Raw genomic sequence first — 24,846 nt, forward strand, 5'->3', positions numbered from 1 at the left:
TGCTCCGCATTGGGGTGCTTTTGTTACTGGTGTTTTTAGTTTTTATTCAGGCCTGTAATGGTTACTTGTCTGTTTCATTGTAATTTAAACAATATTTTGTTTTCATTTGTTTCATTGTAATTTAAACAATATTTTGTTTTCATTTGTTTCATTGTAATTTAAACAATATTTTGTTTTCATTTGTTTTGTTTTTGTCAGTTTTATATAATTTGTGGCACACCAATTAGTATATTCTTGAATATATTGACAGTGTGATGGCATTTATTAATTTAGCATCAATATCATAGACAGATTAATCACTTATCAAAGAGAAAAAACCACATAAAAGGAGCAGAATTTATTGTGTTTACCTTTTACAGATGAAGCCGACAGCTCTATGCATCACATAAATAAATTCTGCTGGAGGAGAATCAGTCTGTTGCCATCATTTGTCAATATTTACCAGTTTCATGTAATTGTCTATTACAGAATTTGCACAAAATTACTGGTATTTTCTTTGTGCGTTTAGAAAGCCATGGATTTTTTTTCATTCAAAAGATTGGTAAGATTTTCCACTTAAATGCATGAAATCTTTTTATATTACGATTGTTTGCTGTAGGTTCATTTAGCAGTATTTTTATGAATGTTTTGAATTGATGGTATAAAATGGCATCATACTATTTCAGAAGATGAACTATTATGTTTCCTTAAAGCTTGTGTTGTGCTAATACTTAAAATCCTGTAATGTCTTTTAAGGATAGACTGCATTGCCAAAAATTCTCATATTGGCGAGTGTTTCCTCATAGATTTGTATCCAATTTAATAATGTTACTAAATATAGAACCCTCTGAAGAGTTCTTTATATCATTTAGCCTAAAATCTTCATTATTTGTTATGATTGTGCATAATTTTCATAAATAATAATATCTGTAAGAATTAAGATCCTCTTGAAGCATAGAATGCTCCCAGACAAAATAAAAGCAGAATCGGTTTGTCTGAAACCATGATTATTGATCAACTCAAAAAGTCAAATTTCTGACTGGATCTCCATGAAACTTTTTTCTCAAATTCTGTGTAGTAAGGAATGCAAATTAAGACCGTGCATTATGGGTGTCTTGTTTTAACAAAACTACAAAATCATTAATATTTGTTGGAGACTTATTGTGACAGTCATGGTTGTCATGGTTTAGTCAATCTACGAACTTAAATCCCAGTGAACATGTATGTTAGTTCTATGTTGAAAAGTTGCATTCATATTTCTACGAAATTGCTAGGAATTTCCATGCCTACGAAAATGAATTGATTTCACAATGTTTTTCATTTTAATTGTAGCCCACACATTACATTTCGACTTTGTTATCGTATGTAGTTAAGTACTATTAGAAGGGAGAAAATAGTATTTAGTTAACCGAGCGGTTGACTTCTGTGGTCAGTGGGTGGCCAGTTGTTTTTAGCTCATCTGATTTTTTGAAAAAAAATGATGAGTTATTGTCATCACTTGAGCGGTTGTCGGCGTCGGCGTCGGCGTCGGCGTTGCCTGGTTAAGTTTTATGTTTAGGTCAGCTTTTCTCCTAAACTATCAAAGCTATTGCTTTGAAACTTGGAATACTTGTTCACCATCATAAGCTGACCCTGTATAGCAAGAAACATAACTCCATCTTGCTTTTTGCAAGATTTATGGCCCCTTTTGTACTTAGAAAATATCAGATTTCTTGGTTAAGTTTTATGTTTAGGTCAACTTTTCTCCTAAACTATCAAAGCTATTGCTTTGAAACTTGGAATACTTGTTCACCATCATAAGCAGACCCTGTACATCAAGAAACATAACTCCATCTTGCTTTTTGCAAGATTTATTGCCCCTTTTGGTCTTAGAAAATCAGTTTTCTTGGTTAAGTTTTATGTTTAGGTCAGCTTTTATCCTATACTATCAAAGCTATTGCTTTAAAACTTGCAACACTTGTTCACCATCATAAGTTGACCCTGTATAGCAAGAAACATAACTCCGTCCTGCTTTTTGCAAGATTTATGGCCCCTTTTGGACTTAGAAAATATCAGATTTCTTGGTTAAGTTTTATGTTTAGGTCAACTTTTTCTCTTAAACTATCAAAGCTATTGCTTTGAAACTTGCAACACTTGTTCACCATCATAAGCTGACCCTGTACAGCAAGCAGCATAACTCCATCCTGCTTTTTGCAATAATTATTGCCCCTTTTGGACTTAGAAAATCATTTTCTTGGTTGAGTATTATGTTTAAGTCAACTTTTCTCATAAACTATCAAAGCTATTGCTTTAAAACTTGCAACAGTTTTTCACCATCATAAGTGGACACTGTACATCAAGAAACATAACTCTATCCTGCTTTTTGCAAGAATGATGGCCCTTTTTAGACATAGAAAATCATGGGTAGGACAATATTTCTATTACACAAAAAAAATCAGATGAGCGTCAGCACCCGCAAGGCGGTGCTCTTGTTATAGATTGTGTCCAACAATAACTAATGACACATATCAATTCATGATAGCATTTAAATTGAACTTATACTTTAAATGGAATTTTATCTCTGTTCTAGCCTGCGGCCTAGATTACAGATAAATTTTGTATATTTAGGATCAAACAATTTGCATGCTTATTAAGATATCATTGTAAATATGATTAATACCAGGTACAAGCAAGCATGTTTCTGACCACCATTTAAAAATCACATGTATTTATGTAATATTATTCAGCTTGTGATACTGACAATGACAATTCTCTTTATTCTTGTATTTGGTTATTGAACTGATCAATTGAGCCGTGCCATGAGAAAACCAACATAGTGGGTTTGCGACCAGCATGGATCCAGACCAGCCTGCGCATCCGCGCAGTCTGGTCAGGATCCATGCTGTTCGCTTTCAAAGCCTATTGCAATTAGAGAAACTGTTAGGGAACAGCATGGATCCTGACTAGACTGCGCGGATGCACAGGCTGGTCTGGATCCATGCTGGTCGCAAACCCACTATGTTGGTTTTCTCATGGCACGGCTCAATTAATGTTTCATTATTATATAGTGCAATATTGTGTTATTGTTTTGTCAGGTTTTCAATCCTGTGGTTATTTAATAGTGTTGCTAGGAGCCTTTCAGATTTGGTCACAGAACATGTAACATTATATAAAGCTTTTCAGTACTTATAGAAGAGCCTGAAAGAACAAATAATATTATGTATACCGGAGAGTTCTAAGGGGAGGGAGGACTAGATAGATAGACACTTCCATTTCCTCCAGTTTTGAAGAGCTTATGTTGTGTACAACAGGAGATGACAGGCATTTGTTGTATCAATAAAAAATACATTTACAGCTTTCAGAGCACTTCAAATTTGGCTATTAATTACCTGCATATATTATTTCTATTTTAACTAAATATGCTTTAAATCATCTATGTAAAAATGATTAAAAACTCTTGAAAAGCTGTTTATACATCAGTTTCATTAATAAAATTAATATAATTCAGTTAATTTTGAATGAACATAGCTGGGGGTGCAGTTAATTGTCATCATATTATCTTCATATGCCAACTCAGTGTCCGATTACATAATGCTAATTTTGTTTGCAAATAATTGTACGCCTTAAAAATGCCTTTTATGGGACAAGAAAATATTATGTAGACACACTTAAAATGATAAAATGTGATTTTAATAGATATATGATTAATTAGGGAGACTGCGGTCTTGTTTCTCGGCTGTATAACTTAATAGCTATATACGTTTGAAAAATTGAATAGTATATAATTATAATAAGCAATAACGTACAAGGTGCTTCTTATGTGGTATGTCGTTTCAAGTCGTAGGAACAAAGAATAGTTAAAAGGATAAATGGATTATTTAATTACCTATTAGCGACTTTTATTTTTAAGTTGTGTGAAATTGAATGATGGTAAATACCGTATCTTTGATTAATGTAAAATATATTGAATATGTTCATTGTTTTATTGTTTACTTCGTCACAATGAATCGAAAGATTTCATACCCTATCCTGATTAAGTTTTGACAATATGTAAGCTTTAAATGACATCAAATCATATTTTAAGGTACGTTTATGGACAAGGGTGTGAATAAAAATGCAGGCATGTTAATTGCATGTCAAGAAATCAATTTTAAAGGAAGTTGTCCTGTTTAGTGTGGAAAAACTGTAGACCACCATTGATATTGTTACAGTTTGATTCTTCTGCCTTTCTTCCTTTGCTGTAGGTTTTCGTATTCTTCATAAATGCATGCTAAGAAAAGACTTCTACCATACGAATATGTTTAAATTTTATTACAGCATGAAAGATAGGCAGAGATTTAAACTATTTGAAACTTTTGTGGTTTGTTGGCACAAGAAATTTTGGAACTGGTTTTTGGTAGTTATCAACAAGTTAATTAGTACTTTGTTCAGTCTGCAAGCCAACAAGTAGTCGCTGTAACTAAATATTTCCTCATATAAATTAAAATACAATTGATTTCATGCCATTCTGTTTAGGGAAAAGAAGGTGTAGTGTTATTCTGTCACTCTTATAGTTTTTAGCTCACCCGTCACAAAGTGACAAGGTGAGCTTTTGTGATCGCGCGGCGTCCGGCGTCCTTGCGTGCATGTGTAAACTTTTGCTTGTGACCACTCTAGAGGTCACATTTTTCATGGGATCTTTATGAAAGTTGGTCAGAATGTTCATCTTGATGATATCTAGGTCAAGTTCGAAACTGGGTCAAGTGCGGTCCAAAACTAGGTCAGTAGGTCTAAAAATAGAAAAACCTTGTGACCTCTCTAGAGGCCATATTTTTCAATGGATCTTAATGAAAATTGGTCAGAATGTTCTCCTTGATGGTATCTAGATCAAGTTTGAAACTGGGTCACGTGCGATCAAAAACTAGGTCAGTAGGTCTAAAAATAGAAAAACATTGTGACCTCTCTAGAGGCAATACTTTTCAATGGATCTTCATGAAAATTGGTCAGAATGTTCACCTTGATGATATCTAGTTCAAGTTCGGAACTGGGTCACGTGCATTCAAAAACTAGGTCATTAGGTCAAATAATAGAAAAACCTTGTGACCTCTGTGGAGGCCAAATTTTTCATGGGATCTGTATGAAAATTGGTGAGAATGCTCACCTTGATGATATCTAGGTCAAGTTTGAAACTGGATCAACTGCGGTCAAAAACTAGGTCAGTAGGTCTAAAAATAGAAAAACCTTTTGACCTCTCTAGAGGCCATATTTTTCAATGGATCTTCATGAAGATTGGTCAGAATGTTCACCTTGATGATATCTAGGTCAGTTTCGAAACTGGGTCAGGTGCGGTCAAAATCTAGGTCAGTAGGTCTAAAAATAGAAAAACCTTGTGACCTCTCTAGAGGCCATATTTTTCATGAGATCTTCATGAAAATTGGTGAGAATGTTCACCTTGATGATATCTAGGTCAAGTTCAAAACTGGGTCACATGCCTTCAAAAACTAGGTCATCAGGTCAAATAATAGAAAAACCTTGTGGCCTCTCTAGAGGCCATATTTTTCAATGGATCTTCATGAAAATTGTTCAGAATTTTTATCTTGATGATATCTAGGTCAAGTTCAAAACTGGTTCACATGAGCTCAAAAACTAGGTCACTATGTCAGATAATAGAAAAAATGACGTCATACTCAAAACTGGGTCATGTGTGGACAGGTGAGCGATTCAGGACCATGATCATGGTCCTCTTGTTTTTGGGGTCAACAGGGAAGGCCGAAGTGACATTTAGACTGAAAATAGTTCTTGATTGATAATTGGGGCATGCTTTGACCTTTGGCTATCAAACTTCATAGATGGATTGCTTGTAGTCAGAAGGTAAGCCCTATTGTTTTTGGAGTCTGTAGGTCAAGGTCAATGTTACATCTAGACTGAAACCAGTTTTGAATGAACAACAGGAGAAGGTTAATGGCCTTAGGACTGTGTTTAGTAGATGACCTCTTACTTTCAGTGTTACTGTAACCTTGACCTTTGACCTACTGTCCCCATAAACATTAGTCCTCCAAATCATAGTAAAGATTTAACAGTGTTCAGATGGTTTATTGTGTAATAATAACCATTTCAGTGAAACGACCAAAAGGTAGCAATAACATGGATGATTCCAAGCCAAATATTCTGGTTTTGGGTTTTATATACCACCCGGATAGTTACTTGTAAAGAAATCAAGGGTATCAAAAAATGGGATTTCTGTTGTAGGTGCAGAGAGATTTTTTTTGCAAATGTATTGTAATACATTAAGAGATTAGAAGCTAACACACTCATTGATGTGCCATAACTGAGGGAGTAATTTTAATTGTGTAATTTATTGTCTACTTCGAACCAAGATACAGAGTTAGTGAATAATAAAAACCTGGTGTCTGTCAAGGCTGCTGTTTTGTTCTGACAGTTGTAAAGATACATAAGAAGTAAGATATCTTTGGTATAATTTTTCATAAACTGAGCTTTTAATACCCTTTTCTCAGCATTTTGTCTGACTACTGTTTTGCAGACAACACATGATATTGCTAAATATAGTAAGTCTATATTTAGCATCCTTTGTAAGTTCATGTGTTTAACATCACACATCATAATTATGGCAGTACACATTTACATAGTAATGATTGGTTAGTGGGCGGTGCACTCATGCAAATTGTTCAAAACAGCCAATCATTTGAAATTGCAACAATTAGCAGGAAAACTCCCCAACGCAACTGCGGATTTTTGCCGCATTAGTGTCATATACAGTAGATTTGGTATGTGCATTCTGTGGTTGATTCTCTTTCATATCTATGTGAATGAGAATACTGATTCCATATTAGGAAATATGACTCTAAAAGATATAAATAAAACTAGAAGAAGAGAGATTTCTATTGATCTTGTAATTAAGAGCTTGTTATAAATCATGGAGAAATTTGCTTTCCTTGCTGATTAAATGTTGATGAATTTTAGTAGTGTAATCCTAAAGTAAATTCAATGGCACTGTTATATTTTCAACTTACCGTATTTTCCCGAATAGACGCCCCCGGGGGCGTTACATTTTCCAAAGAGGGGGCGTTCATTTGAGGTAAAAAAAATGAAAAATTAAAATTTTTACAAAACTTAAAAACATCGTTCAAACCAACTGTAAAGTGTTTCTGTGTTGTTTAATTCCCCCAAAACGTAATTATTTGGCATCCAATTTAATGCAGTGTGTCTTAAAATTATGCATTTAAATACGGTATCTCATGTATTCCGTGACACGCTCGCGACATTACACTTACGTCATCATACCCAAACAGCTGTGTACTCCGATAATATTTTCCTTAGTACATACGGGTACTGCAATACACAATGTCAGTGGTTTGACACGCTGCTTATGTGCCGGCTTTTAAATTAAAAGTTATTAGAACTGCCGAAGAAAAGGTTAACACTTTGCCGCAAATTTGTTTAAAGTCGACAGGAAGCTTGTGCGCGGGTGGTGCAAAAACATATCAAAAATGGATTTACCGTTTAATTTTCTATTTGATGATTGGATACGTACCGTACTTAGTATAAACGTTTTGGATTTACGGTACATGTACTGTTTAAAAGTGTGTTTAATTCTTAATACATTGGATACTTACTGTAAATTACTTATTATGTGGACTTATAAAAATGAGGTAGGTGATTTTTTTTCGTTCTTGTTGACTTTTTTCCCCCTCCAAAACGGGTGGGGGGCGTTAATTAGAGGGGGGGCCTTAATTCGGGAAAATACGGTAATCAGATTGCTTTGCCTTATTCTGCAGTATTTTCATGATAGGTAAATACATGTAGTGAGACTCTTGAGGTAGTGGCGTTTTGAGAATTTAGTAGTTACCTGCAGAAAACAGATAAATTCTGTTACAAAATCCAGATTAACTAAAATTCTATTAATTGACAGAGGTACTTTTGAACCAATATCCATGTAAGGTAGAACTGAAAAGCAACATTTTAGAGAAATTGTTTGGTCTTATAATCTGTGAAAAACCTTTTCTTGCTGCATCTCCTTGTTGTAAAAATACTTTTGGCTGATCACTACCGTATCAGATGTAAGCCTACACAGGTCTAGACACTTTTTCATCCCTTCCTGATGCCGTTTCTCAGTAGCATCGTGTTTTCTTTTACTCTACTCTGTTTCTGTATGACATTGTATGGAATCGGCATGATCATATTGCATGCAAGATAAAAATGGTATCGTAAGAATTTTATGTCTTAAAAAGAGACTTTGAAAGAAGCAAAATGGAGTCAATTTAGAGGGTAGAATTTACTGAATCATATCTTCCTTATGTAAAAGTTATACCTCGTTTTCTTTTGCTAGAGCAGTGATACAGCTCTTTATATGTTAGTGGATTTTATATGAAATAAAGAAAAGCCGGATTTAGTGGTGTTCACCCTCCATAGGTGTTGTGACCTTGACCTGATGTCCAGCACACGTTATGAACCTTTCATGCAATGATTTTCATGTTGTCCTAGTAATATAAATAAATGTAATAGTAAAATTGTTGCCTGGATAAGTAATCAATATTACCTGGGAACTGTACACGACATCATATCTTCTCGAAGTTCCATTTAACGCTTCATATTGTCATATATTTAAGTTACAACAGTACAAAAAATAGATACATGTATTGTGGCTAACAGATATCTTATGTAAGGATAATGGATTTAATGCACATTTCATTTGTATTACTAAGAAATTGCTTTAAATAGTGTGTAGGAGATAATGAGCAATATCCTAGAATGGTGATGTATGTGTGTGAATAAGCAAATAGGATCTATATTGGCCAGCTATTTGTCTGGAAACCAAATTGTGGGGACAAACGATATGGAATTTTACCTTAAATGGTATGTCTCAATTAACATAGATATGGAATGGATTTCAGATAACTGTTTGTCAGATTAACAACTGGTAACTGGCGTGATTGCTTAGTGACAGTATTTTATGATATTTTGAAAGTACATGATTTTATATTTCAGAAATGTAAGATATAGTTGGAATATAGAGTACCGTATTTGAAGATGATTTAGGACAGATTAATATTTGCACGTACAGGTGGTTGGTAGTTCTGCTGATCTGTAGCTGAATGTATAACGAAGAAGTAAGAAAATGTTAAAATAATGTTTATATAATATAAAGTAGCTTTGTTGTTGCTGTTTTTCAGACTGACTGTATGTACTATTGGACACACACTCAACAAAGTTCACCAAATATAAATCAAGATGTAAATAAGCTTCAGCCTATGTGGCCACCAACCCAGGAACAGACAGAGGATAATCGACCAGGACTTAAATATACAGAAGCAGGTAATTATAGTACCCCACCCACTTGATTCTATCTGAATAATTATGTTGCACTAGCAGTTACAGTAAAATAATTTGTGAATGAATGCCACAACCAATATTTGTTAGTTCTGTAAGTTATCAATTCTATATTTCGCAGTTGAAAAAATATTTCACAAATCATGTGTTCCATGTTGCACATCTGAGGATGCTGATTTTGTTGTATTAATGGATTTTACTGACTTCTGGGTATACTTTGTTTAAGGTTTAGCAAAAGTACCAGACAAGTACAATACTGGAACATCTGTGGTCAAAAACTAGGTCACTTGGTCAAATGACAGAAAAAACCTTAACACTCTAGATTGTCTTTTACCTGATTTACTAGAAAAATTTGTCCAAGTTTTGAAACTAGGTCATCTGAGCACAGAATCTAGGTTACCAGGTCAAATCATGCAAAAAAAACCTTATCAGCACTAGAGATTTCATTTTTTGACTGGAACTTCATGAAATATTTATTGTCCATTTAGTATTCTACTAAACACAGTTGGTGCATTTGATGGTACAGTATTTCATAACATACATCCAAGGTGAGACAGTCAAGGTCAGGGGAGGCAACTAAAGCCATCAAGAGGTCTCGTATAACCCTAAGCTATTTTCATCATATGAGTAAAAGAGAATGTTAACGTGCTACATTTTAAATTCGTCCACACAACAGTCTTTGCAACCTGCAGATTTCTTGTGTGTTTTAGAATTTCCTTAGTTCTACTACTCGGTACATTTTTTCCTCTTTTGTTTATCCCCCCACCAAAGGTGAAGGGGATATTAGAAATGCTCTCCGTCCGTGCGTCCGTCTGTCCGTCCGTCCGTCCGTCCGTCCGTGCGTCCGCAACGATATTTGTCCGGAGCATAACTCCAAAAGTACTTGAGGGATTTTCTTCAGACTTCATACACTGATAGAACACATTGGGAGGAAGTGCAGTGTGCAAGAACAATAACTCTACCTTGCCTATTTTTTGAGTTATTCCCCTTTATCTTATTTTCTTAAAAAAATTTGTCCGGAGCATAACTCCAAAAGTACTGGAGGGATTTTCTTCAAACTTCATACACTGATAGAACACATTGGGAGGAAGTGCAGTGTGCAAGAACAATAACTCTACCTTGCCTATTTTTTGAGTTATTCCCCTTTATCATATTTTCTTAAAACATTTTGTCCGGAGCATAACCCCAAAAGTACTGGAGGGATTTTCTTTAAACTTCATACACTGATAGAACACATTGGGAGGAAGTGCAGTGTGCAAGAACAATAACTCTACCTTGCCTATTTTTTGAGTTATTCCCCTTTATCATATTTTCTTAAAGAAATTTGTCCGGAGCATATCTTCTTCATGCATGGAGGGATTTTGATATATCTTGGCACAAATGTTTACCACCACGATGCGGAGTGTCATACGCAAGAACTAGGTCCCTAGGTCTAAGGTCAAGGTCACACTTAGAGGTCAAAGGATACAAGAATAAAAACCTTGTCCGGAGCATTTCTTCTTCATGCATTGAGGGATTTTGATATAACTTGGCACAAATGTTTACCACCACGAGACGGAGTGTCATGCGCAAGATCCAGGTCACTAGGCCTAAGGTCAAGGTCACACTTAGAGGCCAAAGGTCAGATACAAGAATGACTTTGTCCGAAGCATTTCTTCTTCATGCATGGAGGGATTTTGATGTAACTTGGCACAATTATACACCATCATGTGACAAAGTGTCATGCGCAGATCCCTTCTTTAGAATTACTTCCCTTTGTTGTTACTTTAAATAGCTTTTATTGTAACTTTTTCATTACTAGTCGTAGGGAAAAATCGAGACCACTTTTCTGTAGTACAACAAACATGCTAAATCCAATTTTGAGGTGTATTTTGACCAGTCTCTTCCTGATAAAGATTTTTGTGTGGACTTGCAATTTTTTTTTTTTCTTTTTTTTTTTTTTTTTTTTTAAAGATTAACTTCCCTTAGTTGTTACTATAAATAACTTATATTGTAACATTTTTATAATTGACCCTAGGGAAAAAACAAGACCACTTTTCTGTGGTACAGCATAGATGTTACTCTCCAGTTTTAGGTGTATTTTATTAATTTTATTATATATAAGGTATCTCTACCTAGTAAGGAGTTTTTTTGTGGACTTTAAAAAACAAAAGACTTACAATGATTACTAAACAACCACAAAATTAACATTCCATTTGCAAATACAGCTGCTAGAGTAAAGAAATTTGCTTTGACGGGCATATATTGTGACATTCTGGCACTCTTGTTCCCTGTTAGCTTTCCATTCCTTCTTTTTACAGTAGCCATATAGAAAAACATCATAGTTATACTCTTCATGAAAATTAATAAAATTTAGCAGTAAACCACCTCACTACTGACTTATTATTTCTTCCACATCTTAAAACCCCTGATGCGGACCACATCCTTCAATTATGATATGCCCGGTGGGGGGATTAGCCATGTCTGACATGGCTCTTGTTTCAAAATGAATAACATGGTAGCTTTGATAAAGTTCGGATGACCTTTAAGTTAAGTAACTACCAGTCATTGTGAGTGACAAAACCGTACAGCTAGAAAATTACAGACATTACCACCCACTAATACCATATGGCATTTTATGTGTAATTTTCTGGAATATTTACTCAGCATAGAAATGGAGAAAATTTGATTTTCTTCCTGCTATGAAATGTTTTGTATATAGAAATAATTCTTAAGAAAAGAAACCAAAATGTACCGAAGTGAAAGGAGTTTCTCAAGACCGCTCAATCTGGAAATACAGTGTAGTGTTGGTGAGTTTGCTTAAATGATAAGATATTATTAAGTGATAAATACACTGAAGAAATTTCATGTTTGGAGATTGAAGTTTCCTCTTCATATAGTGGATTTCCTAATACTTTGAAACGTTTCATCGCTATGCTTCACTTTAAGGGGAAAGATTGTCTGTGATTTGGGAGGATGCGTGTGTACAGTGTTTTCATTAGTTCAAAAAGTGATCTGACCACACTTCTTTTTGTTGTATAAATAAGTATAAATTGGTTTCATCTTGTCTGTGCACACCTTATAAGGATAGTACATAATGATTCAAGGTTGTGATACTGATTCTGGTGTCAAGGTTCTCTCCGACATCTTTCATGTTATATGTTGTTAGGATGTTAATAGCTGGTTGCTGAAAACAAGTTAAAATTGTAAGAAATGCAGGAATGGAGGGGAGATAAATCTACCTGAAATACTCTTGTCTTGAAAAAACAATGTCCCAACAAAACAAAAGAAGACATGTCTCTTATATATGATACAGTATAAAAAGGATCAAACTTTATCTTGTTGTGATGTTCCCAACAAATTTAGAACTTTGAAAACAGTGAATATGGGCAAATACTTTTGTAAAAGATAAACCAAAGTTTGCTACGATACAAACCTATGCAGGAAGTTTTTGTTATAACATTATCATTGTAAATATATAAATAATAAACTAACTTCATACCAAACTGGAGTGCTAATGGCCACTAGTTTAAACACAAGCTTCATATCAAGGATAAGAGAAGTCAAGTGTCGCTGTAAAATGATGCATTAGTACTTTTGTCATAAATGAGCCATGCCATGAGAAAACCAACATAGTGGGTATGCGACCAGCATGGATCCAGACCAGCCTGCGCATCCGCGCAGTCTGGTCAGGCTCCATGCTGTTCGCTTTTAAAGCCTATTGGAATTGGAGAAACTGTTAGCGAACAGCATGGATCCTCGCAGTCTGGTCTGGATCCATGCTGGTCGCATACCCACTATGTTGGTTTTCCCATGGCATGGCTCAAATTATAAATTACAAAGTAGATATTTGAGAACCTTGAAAACATGTCCTTAAGATATAAGTGGAATTTTGCAAGGAGTTTTAGTGGAGACTTGTGTTTCAACAGGGATCTGTGAATGTCAATAGGTTATGATTGAGTAATCAGCATAATTTTGATTTGACCTTTAAATTAATCATTCTTCAGATATTCATTGATTAATTTATGAAAGGAGTTAGTTTATGTCAGTGTTAAGGAGTTGGGGAACAGTTCATTATCATATTTAAGTTTATGTTTAAATTGTAATTCATGTTATAAAACAATGAAATGACCATTCTTTTTACAAATAAATTATTAGGTGATAGACAGTTGTCAGTTTTTAATGGGTTCAGAGTACAAATAAAAGCAAAATATGCGGAACGGGAAAATAAAGAATTTCAAAAAAGAAAATATTTTGTTGCACTAGCACTGTTTATAAAGTGACTTATATTTTGTATACATATGTTAGTTGGTTTACCCAGGAGGTCAACCGCAAGCGGTCACTTATGATGATGTCGTTTGACCAGAAAAGTGGATTAAATTTCATGTTTCATTGAACGTCCTTTGACGGCGAACTGATAATGTGAATTTTATAGTGTGAAATTCTGACCTGGAGTCAAGTCAAATATTTGACTTCAATTTACATATCATTACTACTAGAAATCTGCTACTACTGTTTTAGATAAAGTTCATATTTTAATGCTAAATGATGTACTTCATTACCATTAAGTAATGATTTTATGATGAGTTGACATTTTCGGAATTTGAAGTAGGTTAATTGTATGACTGAGTGAAAAAATAACTGTTATGATTTCTTTAGGTGACTTTTTTTGTGTATGAAAATTCATTGCATGGCTCAAAATTTTCTATTTTGCATTTATTTAAAACATTAAGATTTCAAAATGTGTTAATATTAAAGTTCAAAAAAGGCAGTTTTATTTAATTTAATTAACATACTTAATTAAGTGCCTCAATGTTAAGGTTCAGATATGGAGATATGTAAAGAAGAAATAAACAGAAGTGAAGAAAGAAAGAAATGTAATGAAATAAAGTGGAATTTGTGAAAATATGAAATAAATGGTTTGTGGATTTAAAACATTTGTGGATATGTATGCTGCGTAAATGGAATCTATCCAGCATTTAGAGTATATGTACCAGAAAGCCATGTGTCTGGAGAAATCCCCGCCCCCACCCTCTCCCCCACCGTCAACAGACTCGGGGGTTATTATTAATGATGATGGCGAAGGTTTGTTCTTTTCTGTTTAGTTCCTTATTTATTGTTCATTACTTTAATTGAATATAATGTATGATGAAATTTTTTACAATGATTCTTTGTTTTACCTTACAGCTGTATTTTAGTCTGCATGCCCCTAGTTTTAGAAGTCTGTGAAATCTCTATACAAATTTGCTTACTTTTACTGTGTGATCTAAAATATGGCTGGCTTCCTTGTGAGATAGAACATTTTGTCATGGTGGCTTCTTGCAGATTTTAATTGCCATCATCTTGCAGAGATTACTTCTCCTGTTGAACAGATCAAAGTGAACTATTTAAGTTAGAGATGAAGATGCTGTGCATGCATATAATGCAACATATGCGTTGCATTTTTATTCAAATAGATGAAACCATTTGAGAAAGTAGATGGAACCATTTGAGAAAGTGTCTACATTTAAGAAAAATAAATGAAAAATCCATGAAATTGTCAGAAGATGGAAGATTTGTTTAAGTTCTTGTTTTTTTTTACCAGAAAAGCTGAACATTTAAGATGAGATTTTCATGATAATTTGCAGATTTTGAGACGTGGATTGCCTGTGAGTGCTGAATAACCTGTAGAAAATTGCTTGATGTATAGAAATTATTTATCAGCTGTTATATACCATATAACATGTATATGATTATTATATGTATATAATACATGTATGGTAGATATATATTTGTATATATGTGTAACAAATAAACAGAGGAGAAGCAGAAAGGCACTTATGCATTAGCATTATTTATGAACTACTATGTCTGATAGTGACTCTCTGTCATTTACTGTTATTGTCTGTTTGTTACTTTTCTGCAGCACTATTTTTACTTCCGAGTGACAATTCAGATATAGTTTTACTGTAAGGATATATTTATACTCTTATGCTTACCAGTGACCATCTATTATACTAAAACTCCTCTTAGCAAGAGTCACATGTTTGACCCATGTTTGGTAGTGTAGGGCTAATTGAATCAGTTTAAGTTTTGTGAGTGAGAATGTTGCAGAAAATTAGTCTTACAGACACATCAAAATGACTGGTATATATACATATATGTGACGTGTATGTCATAAATATTTAACTGTAGTCAAGATATATTGTCTATATAGTTCTGTCTTCACAGGTTTGTGTTGTCTTTTATATTTGTAATTTTCTCTTGCTTTGAAATGGTTGCTGTTAAGACAACTTAAGATAGTCTTAATGAACTCCGTAAACTCTTTGCAATATAATTTTTTTTCAGATAACATCTTTATCCATTTAAACATGCCACATATAGTAAATGCTTCTGTTTACAATGATATTAATGGACACTATTGCGATATTGTACAGTAAATTAAAGGTGATTAATTTTGCATGATTGAAATGTTTATGAATGATCTGTATGGAACTTGAATTTAAATGAGAACATAATAATTCAGTTACCTTTGATTTCAAAGCAACACTCCAGAATGTTCTTGAAGCATTTGTATTGATATTTTTTCAGTCTGCTTGATCAGTTCAATAGGTAAACTGTTGATCCAGAGGTCCTAACTTGAAATCCCAGTTGAAGTGTTTTCTTTGATAATGCTGAGGATAATATGTTGAAGGTCATTTCACATTCACCTGTGATTCAGGGACCTCCGTGGCCAATTGGTTATGGTTTCTGAATCTTGTCTCTTACCACTGTGGGTTGGGAACCTCATTTAGGATGTAGTGTTCTTTCATGTGAGGAAGTCATCCAGCTGGCTTATGGAAGTTGGATAGTTTTATCAACATACAAGCCTGTGATGAAATAATGCCAGGGCATGCTCAATGGGACTTCCTCCACCATTAAAAACTGGACCTACAATTGTGTTTGTGTCAGGTTAAATCTAACAAAAAACAAAACAAAGTCACCGCTGATTAGAACTGGTAAGGGATCCAGGAACACTGGCCAAATTAATTGACCGACTTATACAACACTAACACCAGTATTTCTGCATGCAAAAAAAAATCTACTGTATATTTGGTACTGGAAATTTATTCATTTATTCATTGAAGAGGTAATCAAGTATTCTATGTAATGAAGTGCCTAACTATGTGAATAGGATGTAATATTACAATAACATGTATGGGGCATTAAAGAAATTTGCAAATATATCTAATAAAACTAAGTTATTTATTGAATATGGTATCTAAAATAGATATCAAAAACAATACAAATACAGCTGTTGTTTGCCAACTACTTATATATAAGTGGATGATTATGAAAAAGTGTCAGAAATATCACTAAAATTTAATCATAAATTCTCAAAAGATATAATACTCAAGGAAGGTTTATGTTCCTAAATTGTATGCATTGTTGATATTCATTAGTTTTGAATGTATTTTGAAGTTTTGGCATGATTTCAGAAAAGATAAAATAAAAACTGACTAGACAAAATGGAATTTAAAGTCACTGTATTCCAATAAAAAGGGTGTGACATTCCGATCGCAAATATTGAAAATTAAAAGACCGTGTTTATTGAGGTGAAAACGTTTTTTTTATTTGTCCTTATAACCTAGTATTTGGCAGGCAATCGGGAAATCCTAATATGTAATATAAACAATTATATTTGAGCTGTAAAATATTTAATGTTAGTCAAGTATAAACCCTGTAATTATCTAACATTCTTTTTTGTACCTCATGAAATGAAGAGCTACTGTAGAATTATCATTTATATGTTTTGCGTAGGAGCAGCATTATTGTTTAGTTTTATTTCTAAAGGCTAAATTTTAAGCTTAATTTTTGTTTCAAGTTTATTTTATATGTGCAAGCAAAAGAAGATTTAAGTAGAATGCCAAAGGCTGAAAAAAGCATTTAATCTTTATATTGTTGACTAGATAATTTTATTTTCCCTCGTAAAGGGCACTGTGACCTTTGTTTCGCTGTTTAAGAAACTTGGTAAAGAGGCACGAGTCCAGCTTTACAGAATATAAAGAAATCTGGTGCAAAGGCACATGTACAGATTTGCAGAATGTAAATAAATTTGGCGTGAAGGTACTTATACAGCTTAGCAGAATATAGGAAATTTGGTGCAAAGGACCATGTACAGATTTGCACATGTACAGTTGTACAGAATATAAAGAAAATTGGTGTAAAGAAACATGTACAGCTGCACAGAATATGTAGAAAATTGGTGCATTGGCACATGTAGAGCAGTATGGAATGGAAGGAAAATTAAATTGGTGCATTGGCAGACTTTCAGCTGTGCATAATATAAAGAAAATTGGTCATAGGCACATGTACAGCTGCACAAAATATAAAAAAGTTTGGTGTAATGGCATATATTTAGCTGTACAAAATGTAAAGACATTTGATGCAAAGGCACATGTACAGCTGCACAGAATGTAAAGACATTTGGTGCAGAGGCACATGTACACCTGCAAAGAATGTAAAGAAATTTAGTGCAGAGGCACATGTACAGCTGCACAGAATGTAAAAACATTTGGTGCTAAGGCATATGTACAGCTACACAGAATATAAAGCCATTTGGCGCAGAGGCACATGTACACCTGCACAGAATGTAAAGAAATTTAGTGCAGAGGCACATGTACAGCTGCACAGAATGTAAAAACATTTGGTGCAAAGGCACATGTACAGCTACACAGAATGTAAAGCCATTTGGCGCAGAGGCACATGTACATCTGCACAGAATGTAAAGATATTTAGTGCAGAGGCACATGTTCAGCTGCACAGAATGTAAAGACATTTGGTGCAAAGGCACATGTACAGCTGCACAGAATGTAAAGACATTTGGTGCAAAGGCACAGCTGCACAGAATGTAAAGCCATTTAGTGCAAAGGCACATATAGAGCTGCACAGAATGTAAAGACATTTGGTGCAAAGGCACATGTACAGGCAGAACAATTGCACAGAATGTAAAGACATTTGGTGCAAAGGCATGTACAGCTGCACAGAATGTAAAGAAGTTTAGTGCAGAGGCACTTGTACAATTTTTCAAATGTACATGTGAAGTTGCAACATTCCCCCTTCCTCTAAGCCTTATCTTTATTGAATATGTACTAGATTGAGCTGTTTATGACACATATCAATGTTTTTATTTCAGTCCTAACAATGTTGGTATGTGTTTGGATGGTGTGCTTGGGTTTTAAAAACACACATCAGTACCATCAGCCTAAATTTGTTCACTGCATTTTGACACTGCATTTTGACATCATTTTGCTGTTTCATTATGCTTTTGTACGCTTTGACAACTTTTCTACAATATTGTATATCTTTTTTGGCTACCTTGCCTCAGCTAGTGTGATGTTTTTTCTGAATTTGCATTTCTGAATATTGAAGTTTGAATAAAATTTGCCAAAAGAATTGATTTTTCACATAGAAGAAGTTCAGAAAAAATAGATCTTTAAAAGTAAGGTTATATTTTCAAGTTGGTCATATTTTCAGACTTATTGTAAAAGGGAACTTTACTGTTAACAGTATGTAAAATATGAAAAGATGGACATACATGATATAATGCATATTAATTATTTGTAAGAAAATTCTCTTGTAATATGTAAGCTGGTTTGTTTGGGAGCACTTGTTCCATTGTGCACAAGTAGGAAATAGAGGTAATGGAGTAGTGGTTCTTGGCTTCAAAGATAATTAATTATTCTGTATTCAAGTATGATAACATATTAAATTTCTGTTAAAGACAAGTATCACAAAAGAATATATAAGAAGTTGAGTGTTTGACATCACTGGTATTACCAGGTTGGGCTTTTGTTTTGTGTGAGCTTTATTTGGGATTGGACTTCGTCGGGTTTTGCATTTTATTATACCATTGTGTACGACTTTCTTCAGGAACTGTTTTAATATGGTAATTTGATCATATAATTTTCTTAGTATAGTTTTAATGATGGTGTATGCAGTAATGTTTTTGTTTAAATGGGCATGCATCATGTATCTTTTTTGTTGAGTTGCGTATTACACCCTATTTCCTGTATTTATATCTTCTGAACAATACGCTTTATTATTCCTTACCTTATTTGCATGACTGAATACCTCGATCCTGAAATGTGTTGGTAATTTATAATCTTGATTACTCTTATGTTGTTACAGATCATCAGGCTGCTATGGTTACGCTGAGACACGAGTACAAGGAAGAAGTGGACACTTTACAGGTGTGGTAATTTTAGATGTAAGATAGACAGAAATGTCATGTGATATGTGAATACTGTTGTCATGTTTGTCACGGATAAGTCTGCGAAACATGACTTCTTTAAGCTAATGTTACAAATAAAGTTGGCAAAAAGTGGTGACATGATAAGACCTAAATATATAACCATTGATGAATATTTTGTGATATGATAGTATTGTTTGATAGTATTAATGAATAAATTAGCTGAACATTGATTTCATTGGCTTGTTTAGTTTATAACACCAATGCATGTTGATATTAATATTGTGATATTAGAAACACTAAACATGAAACTTGACTATATTTGTTAATATCTTGATCTCAAGACAAGTTCATTGAAGGAGAACACCTGTCTGAGCTTCAGAATATACCTAGAAATTTCGACAAACAAAAAAGATAGGGCTGTGTGCTTCATTGTTTGCTAGACTGTTTGAAAAAGTTGGACCTCACAGTAGTTTTCATAATGGGCAGCTATGGGAAAGCCACTATTTTAATTACATTTCACTAACAGAAAATTTTCTACAATGTAGATTTAAATGAAACTTCTCACAGTCAGACACAAACATATGGTCTGTATTGTGGTGAAATAAAATGTATAAGTCTGTGTGCTTGCTTTTGAGTTATTTGCACATGATTAAAGAGATCCGCCCATTGCGTGCTGATTTTAAAACATTCTTATGAATTATTTAAGTTGTCAGTCGTTTTAATAATTTTTATCTTTAGACAGATATTAAAGTTGTCGTCTTAATAAATTGTGCAAATAATTTGTAAAACAATTTTGATCTCCTCGTACTGAGACTAGGCTTTATTCAACATTATCCGGATAAATGACGTTACGCCATTACTCCGGTTTATCAAACATGCAAAACTACCTTAAAAAAACTGTCAGTTCCAGCAGCTTTAGCTATTGTAAGTAAAACTGCTGTAAGTGATGTTTTGCAAAGTTGTATAATATGTTTAGTATTGTTTACAGAGAGAACATGCAGGTGTGCTGGACAAGGCGAGACAGGAGTATGAGAACCGTCTGCAGCAAGCTATTGAGAGGATATCACTACTACAGAAAGAAGTTGAGAAGTATAAATGTCTCGCTGGTATAGAGAAATACTCCCAGAATGCACTCTCAGGTAGGTTACAAATGTGGGCATTGATCTGAATTTGTAGACAGACCTCAGCTGCTTTGTTTTGTCAGTAGTGATAGTTGGAGCAGTGTAGAGGTTGTGAGTCCAAACCCCTGAATATTTTCTATGATGATGTCTTATGCCTCTGCATCTGATTCATATGAAGAAGTTGTCAGTCACTGTTGGAGAATAGTGTTCTGCCCGCCCGCTTAGCTCAATAGGTAGAGCGTCGGTCTACGGATCGCAGGGTCGTGAGTTCGATCCTCGGGCGGGGCGTATGTTCTCCGTGACTCTTTGATAAACAACATTGTGTCTGAAATCATTAGTCCTCCACCTCTGATTCATGTGGGGAAGTTGGCAGTTACTTGCGGAGAACAGGTTTGTACTGGTACAGAATCCAGGAACACTGGTTAGGTTAACTGCCTGCCGTTGTATGACTGAAATACTGTTGAAAAACGGCATTAAACCTAAAACAAACAAACAAACAAACAGTCACTATTGGAGAATAGTGTTCAGAAGTACCTGAACTGGATTTGCTGTTAATCTAGCATCTCATTGAGTATGCCTTACCTACCAGTTTCATGTTGAATACTGCATTTGTAAAAGTTCAAAAAATCAAAAGTTGTACAGATCCAGGAAATAAGTAGCAGGTTTTACTAGAACGATCAAGTTATTGCATATAACAGTGAATTGCCTTATGCAGTTCTTTGAAACTTTGTAAACATATTTAAGAATTTTTTACAGAAGCTGATGCAGCCCAAATTGAAGCTGGCCTGAAGCCACAGGGTGTGAATGGTTTTGCAACACCCATGACAAACACCCCATCCGTGTCACAGTACCATACTCCTGCAGGCACACCAGACGCGTTAAACAGCAACTGTCCCATGAACGTGGTGAAGTCATCGAATGAGCTATTCTCAGAATTAGATGGTCAGGTAGATGGGGCCTCTTGCTCCAGCTCAGATACGACAAGTCTGGCAGGCAGTGTAGGGGAGTGGAGTGAAGGTGGCACATCTCTGGTTCCCCCTCCCCCGGCACCCCCACCTCCACCTGGAATACCTCCACCACCAGCTCCACCTTTACCGGACACATTGATGAAGAAAAAAGGTATGTAAGAAATACATGTAAATTGCATGCCATGTTAATGTATTTTTGCTAAATGTCTTTATAACAAATATTCTGATTTGTTTCACAAAATCATACAGTTCTTGATTAAAAACAGTATGGCATATACTCATACATAAATGATCTAGACATCTTAGGGTTTTAAGATCAGTGGATAAGGCAGGGGTCATTGCATGAAGAAGCCATCCATCTGGCTTGCAGAAGGTTAGCTGTTCTACCCAGTTACCCAGCTTATCTGGAAATAATACTCGGAGATGAATAGAGGGTATTCTCCCACCATCAAAAACTGGAAAATTGTGCTTGTGGGAACTGCTTTAAGTTCAGGATTCACTTTTATCAAGTACAATTTTTCTATGGAAACACAAGTTAAAAATTTCTGATATAATGTTTAAAATTAATGGAATCATGATTTTGAACAATAATTGAACTAATGGTAGATCATCAAAATATCTATATTACAGCACTGAAGCCAGTGGTGAATCCAGTATCTCCTATGAGGCCGTTGTTCTGGAACAGAATACAAGTGAATGATATTAAAACACCAAAACATAAAGAGTAAGTTTAATAGTGTATCATAAAATGGGGGATAAATAAGGAATTGAGTAATTATAGTGTAAAACTTTTTCTTGTCATTGGTCAGTGTCAAAACTAAATTCAACCATTTGAGTGCAATACTGGTCGCCAAACTCCATTTTATAACTTTGAACCCTGTAATGGTTTTAAGAGGAAGTGGACTTCACAGTGAATAAAAATAGACATCATGGTGTTTTCACAATCTAGCTGGAACAATGTAGACATATTAGTTTGACTTGCTGTCGAACAAATTTAAAGTGTGCTAGGGGGTGCGAGGGTTGTTGCTCATTTTATTACATCACATGAACAGATTCAGTCAAACTAAGTGTGCTAGTATTTTGCTTGGTTGCATTCTATGCTTTGTAAGGATTTTTTTCACAGATTTTATTATATATATTCTGGATATTTGTAGTAGCTGTCACATGACTGTATTAACAGGTATTATGAGAGGAAGTTGGTGTGGGAGGACCTGCAGGAGGAAAATGTAGATATCAGTGAGCTAGACGCTTTGTTCTCCAAGCGTCAGGTGGAACCTTCTCGCAGATTTAGTCCCAATAAACCTAAAAACAAAGCCAAACAAGTAAGTATATATCCAGCTGCCTAAACAAATAAATTCATAATTTTAAGTGTTTATGAAAATGCTTTATTATGCCCCCCCCCCAACCCCACCTTCGAAGAAGAAGGGGTATATTGTTTTGCAGATGTCGGTCGGTCGGTATGTAGACCAATCCGTTTCCGGATGATAACTCGAGAACGCTTGGGCCTAGGATCATGAAAGTTGATAGGGTGGTTGGTCATCACCAGCAGATGACCCCTTTTGATTTTGAGATCATTGTGTCAAAGGTCAAGGTCACAGTGACCCAGAACAGTTAAACGGTTTCCTGATGATAACTCAAGAACGCTTGGGCCTAGGACCATGAAAGTTGATAGGGAGGTTGGTCATGACCAGCAGATGACCCCTATTGATTTTGAGGTCAGTGGGTCAAAGATCAAGGTCACAGTGACCTGGAACAGTTGAACAGTTTCCAGATGATAACTCAAGAACGCTTGGGCCTAGGGTCGTGAAAGTTGATAGGAAGGTTGGTCATCACCAGCAGATGACCCCTATTGATTTTGAGGTCAGTAGGTCAAAGATCAAGGTCACAGTGACCAGGAACAGTATAACGGTTTCAGGACGATAACTCAAGAACACTTGGGCCTAGGATCAGGAAAATTGATAGGAAGGATGGTCATGACCAGCAGATGACACTTATTGATTTTGAGGTCATTAGGTCAAAGTTCAAGGTCACATTGGCCAGGAACAATTAAACGGTTTCTGGACAATAACTCTAAAATGCTTTGGCCAAGGATCATGAAAGTTGATAGGGAGGTTAATCCTGACCAGCAGATGACCCCTATCGATTTTGAGGTCAGTGGGTCAAAGATCAAGGTTACAGTGACCCGGAACAGTTAACCGTTTCCACACAATTACTTGAGAACGCTTGGGCCTAAAATTACAAAATGGTCATGATCAGTAGATGACCCCTATAGATTTTGAGGTCAGTAGGCCAAAGGTCAAGGTCACATTGACCCGGAACAGTTGAACCCTTTCCGGACGATAACTTGAGAACGCTTGGGCATAGGATCAGGAAACTTAATAGGGAGGTTGATCATGACTAGCAGATGACCCCTGTTGATTTTGAGGTCAATAGGTCAAAGGTCAAAGTCACATTGAACCAGAACAGTAGAACTTTTGTTTACAGTGAGCAGATAATTTCTGTTCCTTGTGCAATTACAGAATGCATCAGTGGGGGCATTCCGTGTTCTACGAGCTCCTGTATTGATACTGGTGATCTAAAGGTGGCTTTCCAAAACCAAAGTCCATAGCCTATCCTCAACACTGATGACCATCTTTATAAACAGTTGTCTGAGCCTTTGACTGTAAAAAAATGGTTTGACTCATTTCTGACTTCTGTACAGTTTGATATTGTTTGCAAGACTCTAAATGTGACTTCATTTCAGATGACTTCTGTTGTAGTCAGGGTTGTCATTAGTATACACAATGTTACAGTAAGGGACACATACTTAAATCTGATGTAGAAATAAATCAATTTGAGTTACTGATTCATTATTACTAGACAGAGTTGTTGTTTGAATATCTGGTTTAAGGTTCAATAAACTATGACCATGAAAGAAGTCCAGCCAGAATCTGATTGTATAGGTCAATATCAGCACAAACGTAAAATTCAAAAGGGAGTGTTATTGAAACCACTAGCTTCTTACTCAACATCCAGTAAGAATCGGTATTTCTGGATTGTCTAGAATGGGAATCCTTAGGCACTTCACTTAATCAATATCTGTATTGAATTTATCATAAGTTACCTGCCTGTGTACATTACAATTATTATTAAAACTTTTCTTTTTCAGCCTGCCAAAGTGATACAGCCAAAACGTTCCCAAGTTATTGGGATCTTGTTATCTAGTCTTCGTATTGAAATGTCTGAGATAGAACATGGTAAGTTATATAGTATACACTTACTGAATTGCTTACCAATCTAT

At 35.0% G+C, this 24,846-nt stretch overlaps 1 protein-coding gene across 1 annotated transcript in view; it reads left to right on the top strand.

Moving 5' to 3' along the window:
- Nucleotides 1-24,846, top strand: part of LOC123524107 (formin-like) — a 74,424-nt gene that overhangs the window by 20,063 nt on the left and 29,515 nt on the right. The window contains exons 4-11 of the mRNA XM_053528602.1: nucleotides 9,129-9,270; nucleotides 14,892-14,912; nucleotides 19,414-19,475; nucleotides 20,466-20,616; nucleotides 21,355-21,717; nucleotides 22,197-22,290; nucleotides 22,747-22,888; nucleotides 24,715-24,802. Coding sequence (XP_053384577.1) covers nucleotides 9,129-9,270; nucleotides 14,892-14,912; nucleotides 19,414-19,475; nucleotides 20,466-20,616; nucleotides 21,355-21,717; nucleotides 22,197-22,290; nucleotides 22,747-22,888; nucleotides 24,715-24,802 — 1,063 coding nt within the window. The remainder of the gene's footprint in view (nucleotides 1-9,128; nucleotides 9,271-14,891; nucleotides 14,913-19,413; nucleotides 19,476-20,465; nucleotides 20,617-21,354; nucleotides 21,718-22,196; nucleotides 22,291-22,746; nucleotides 22,889-24,714; nucleotides 24,803-24,846) is intronic.

The sequence above is a fragment of the Mercenaria mercenaria genome, chromosome 1 (genome assembly GCF_021730395.1).
Source record: "Mercenaria mercenaria strain notata chromosome 1, MADL_Memer_1, whole genome shotgun sequence".
NCBI classification, from domain to species: domain Eukaryota; kingdom Metazoa; phylum Mollusca; class Bivalvia; order Venerida; family Veneridae; genus Mercenaria; species Mercenaria mercenaria.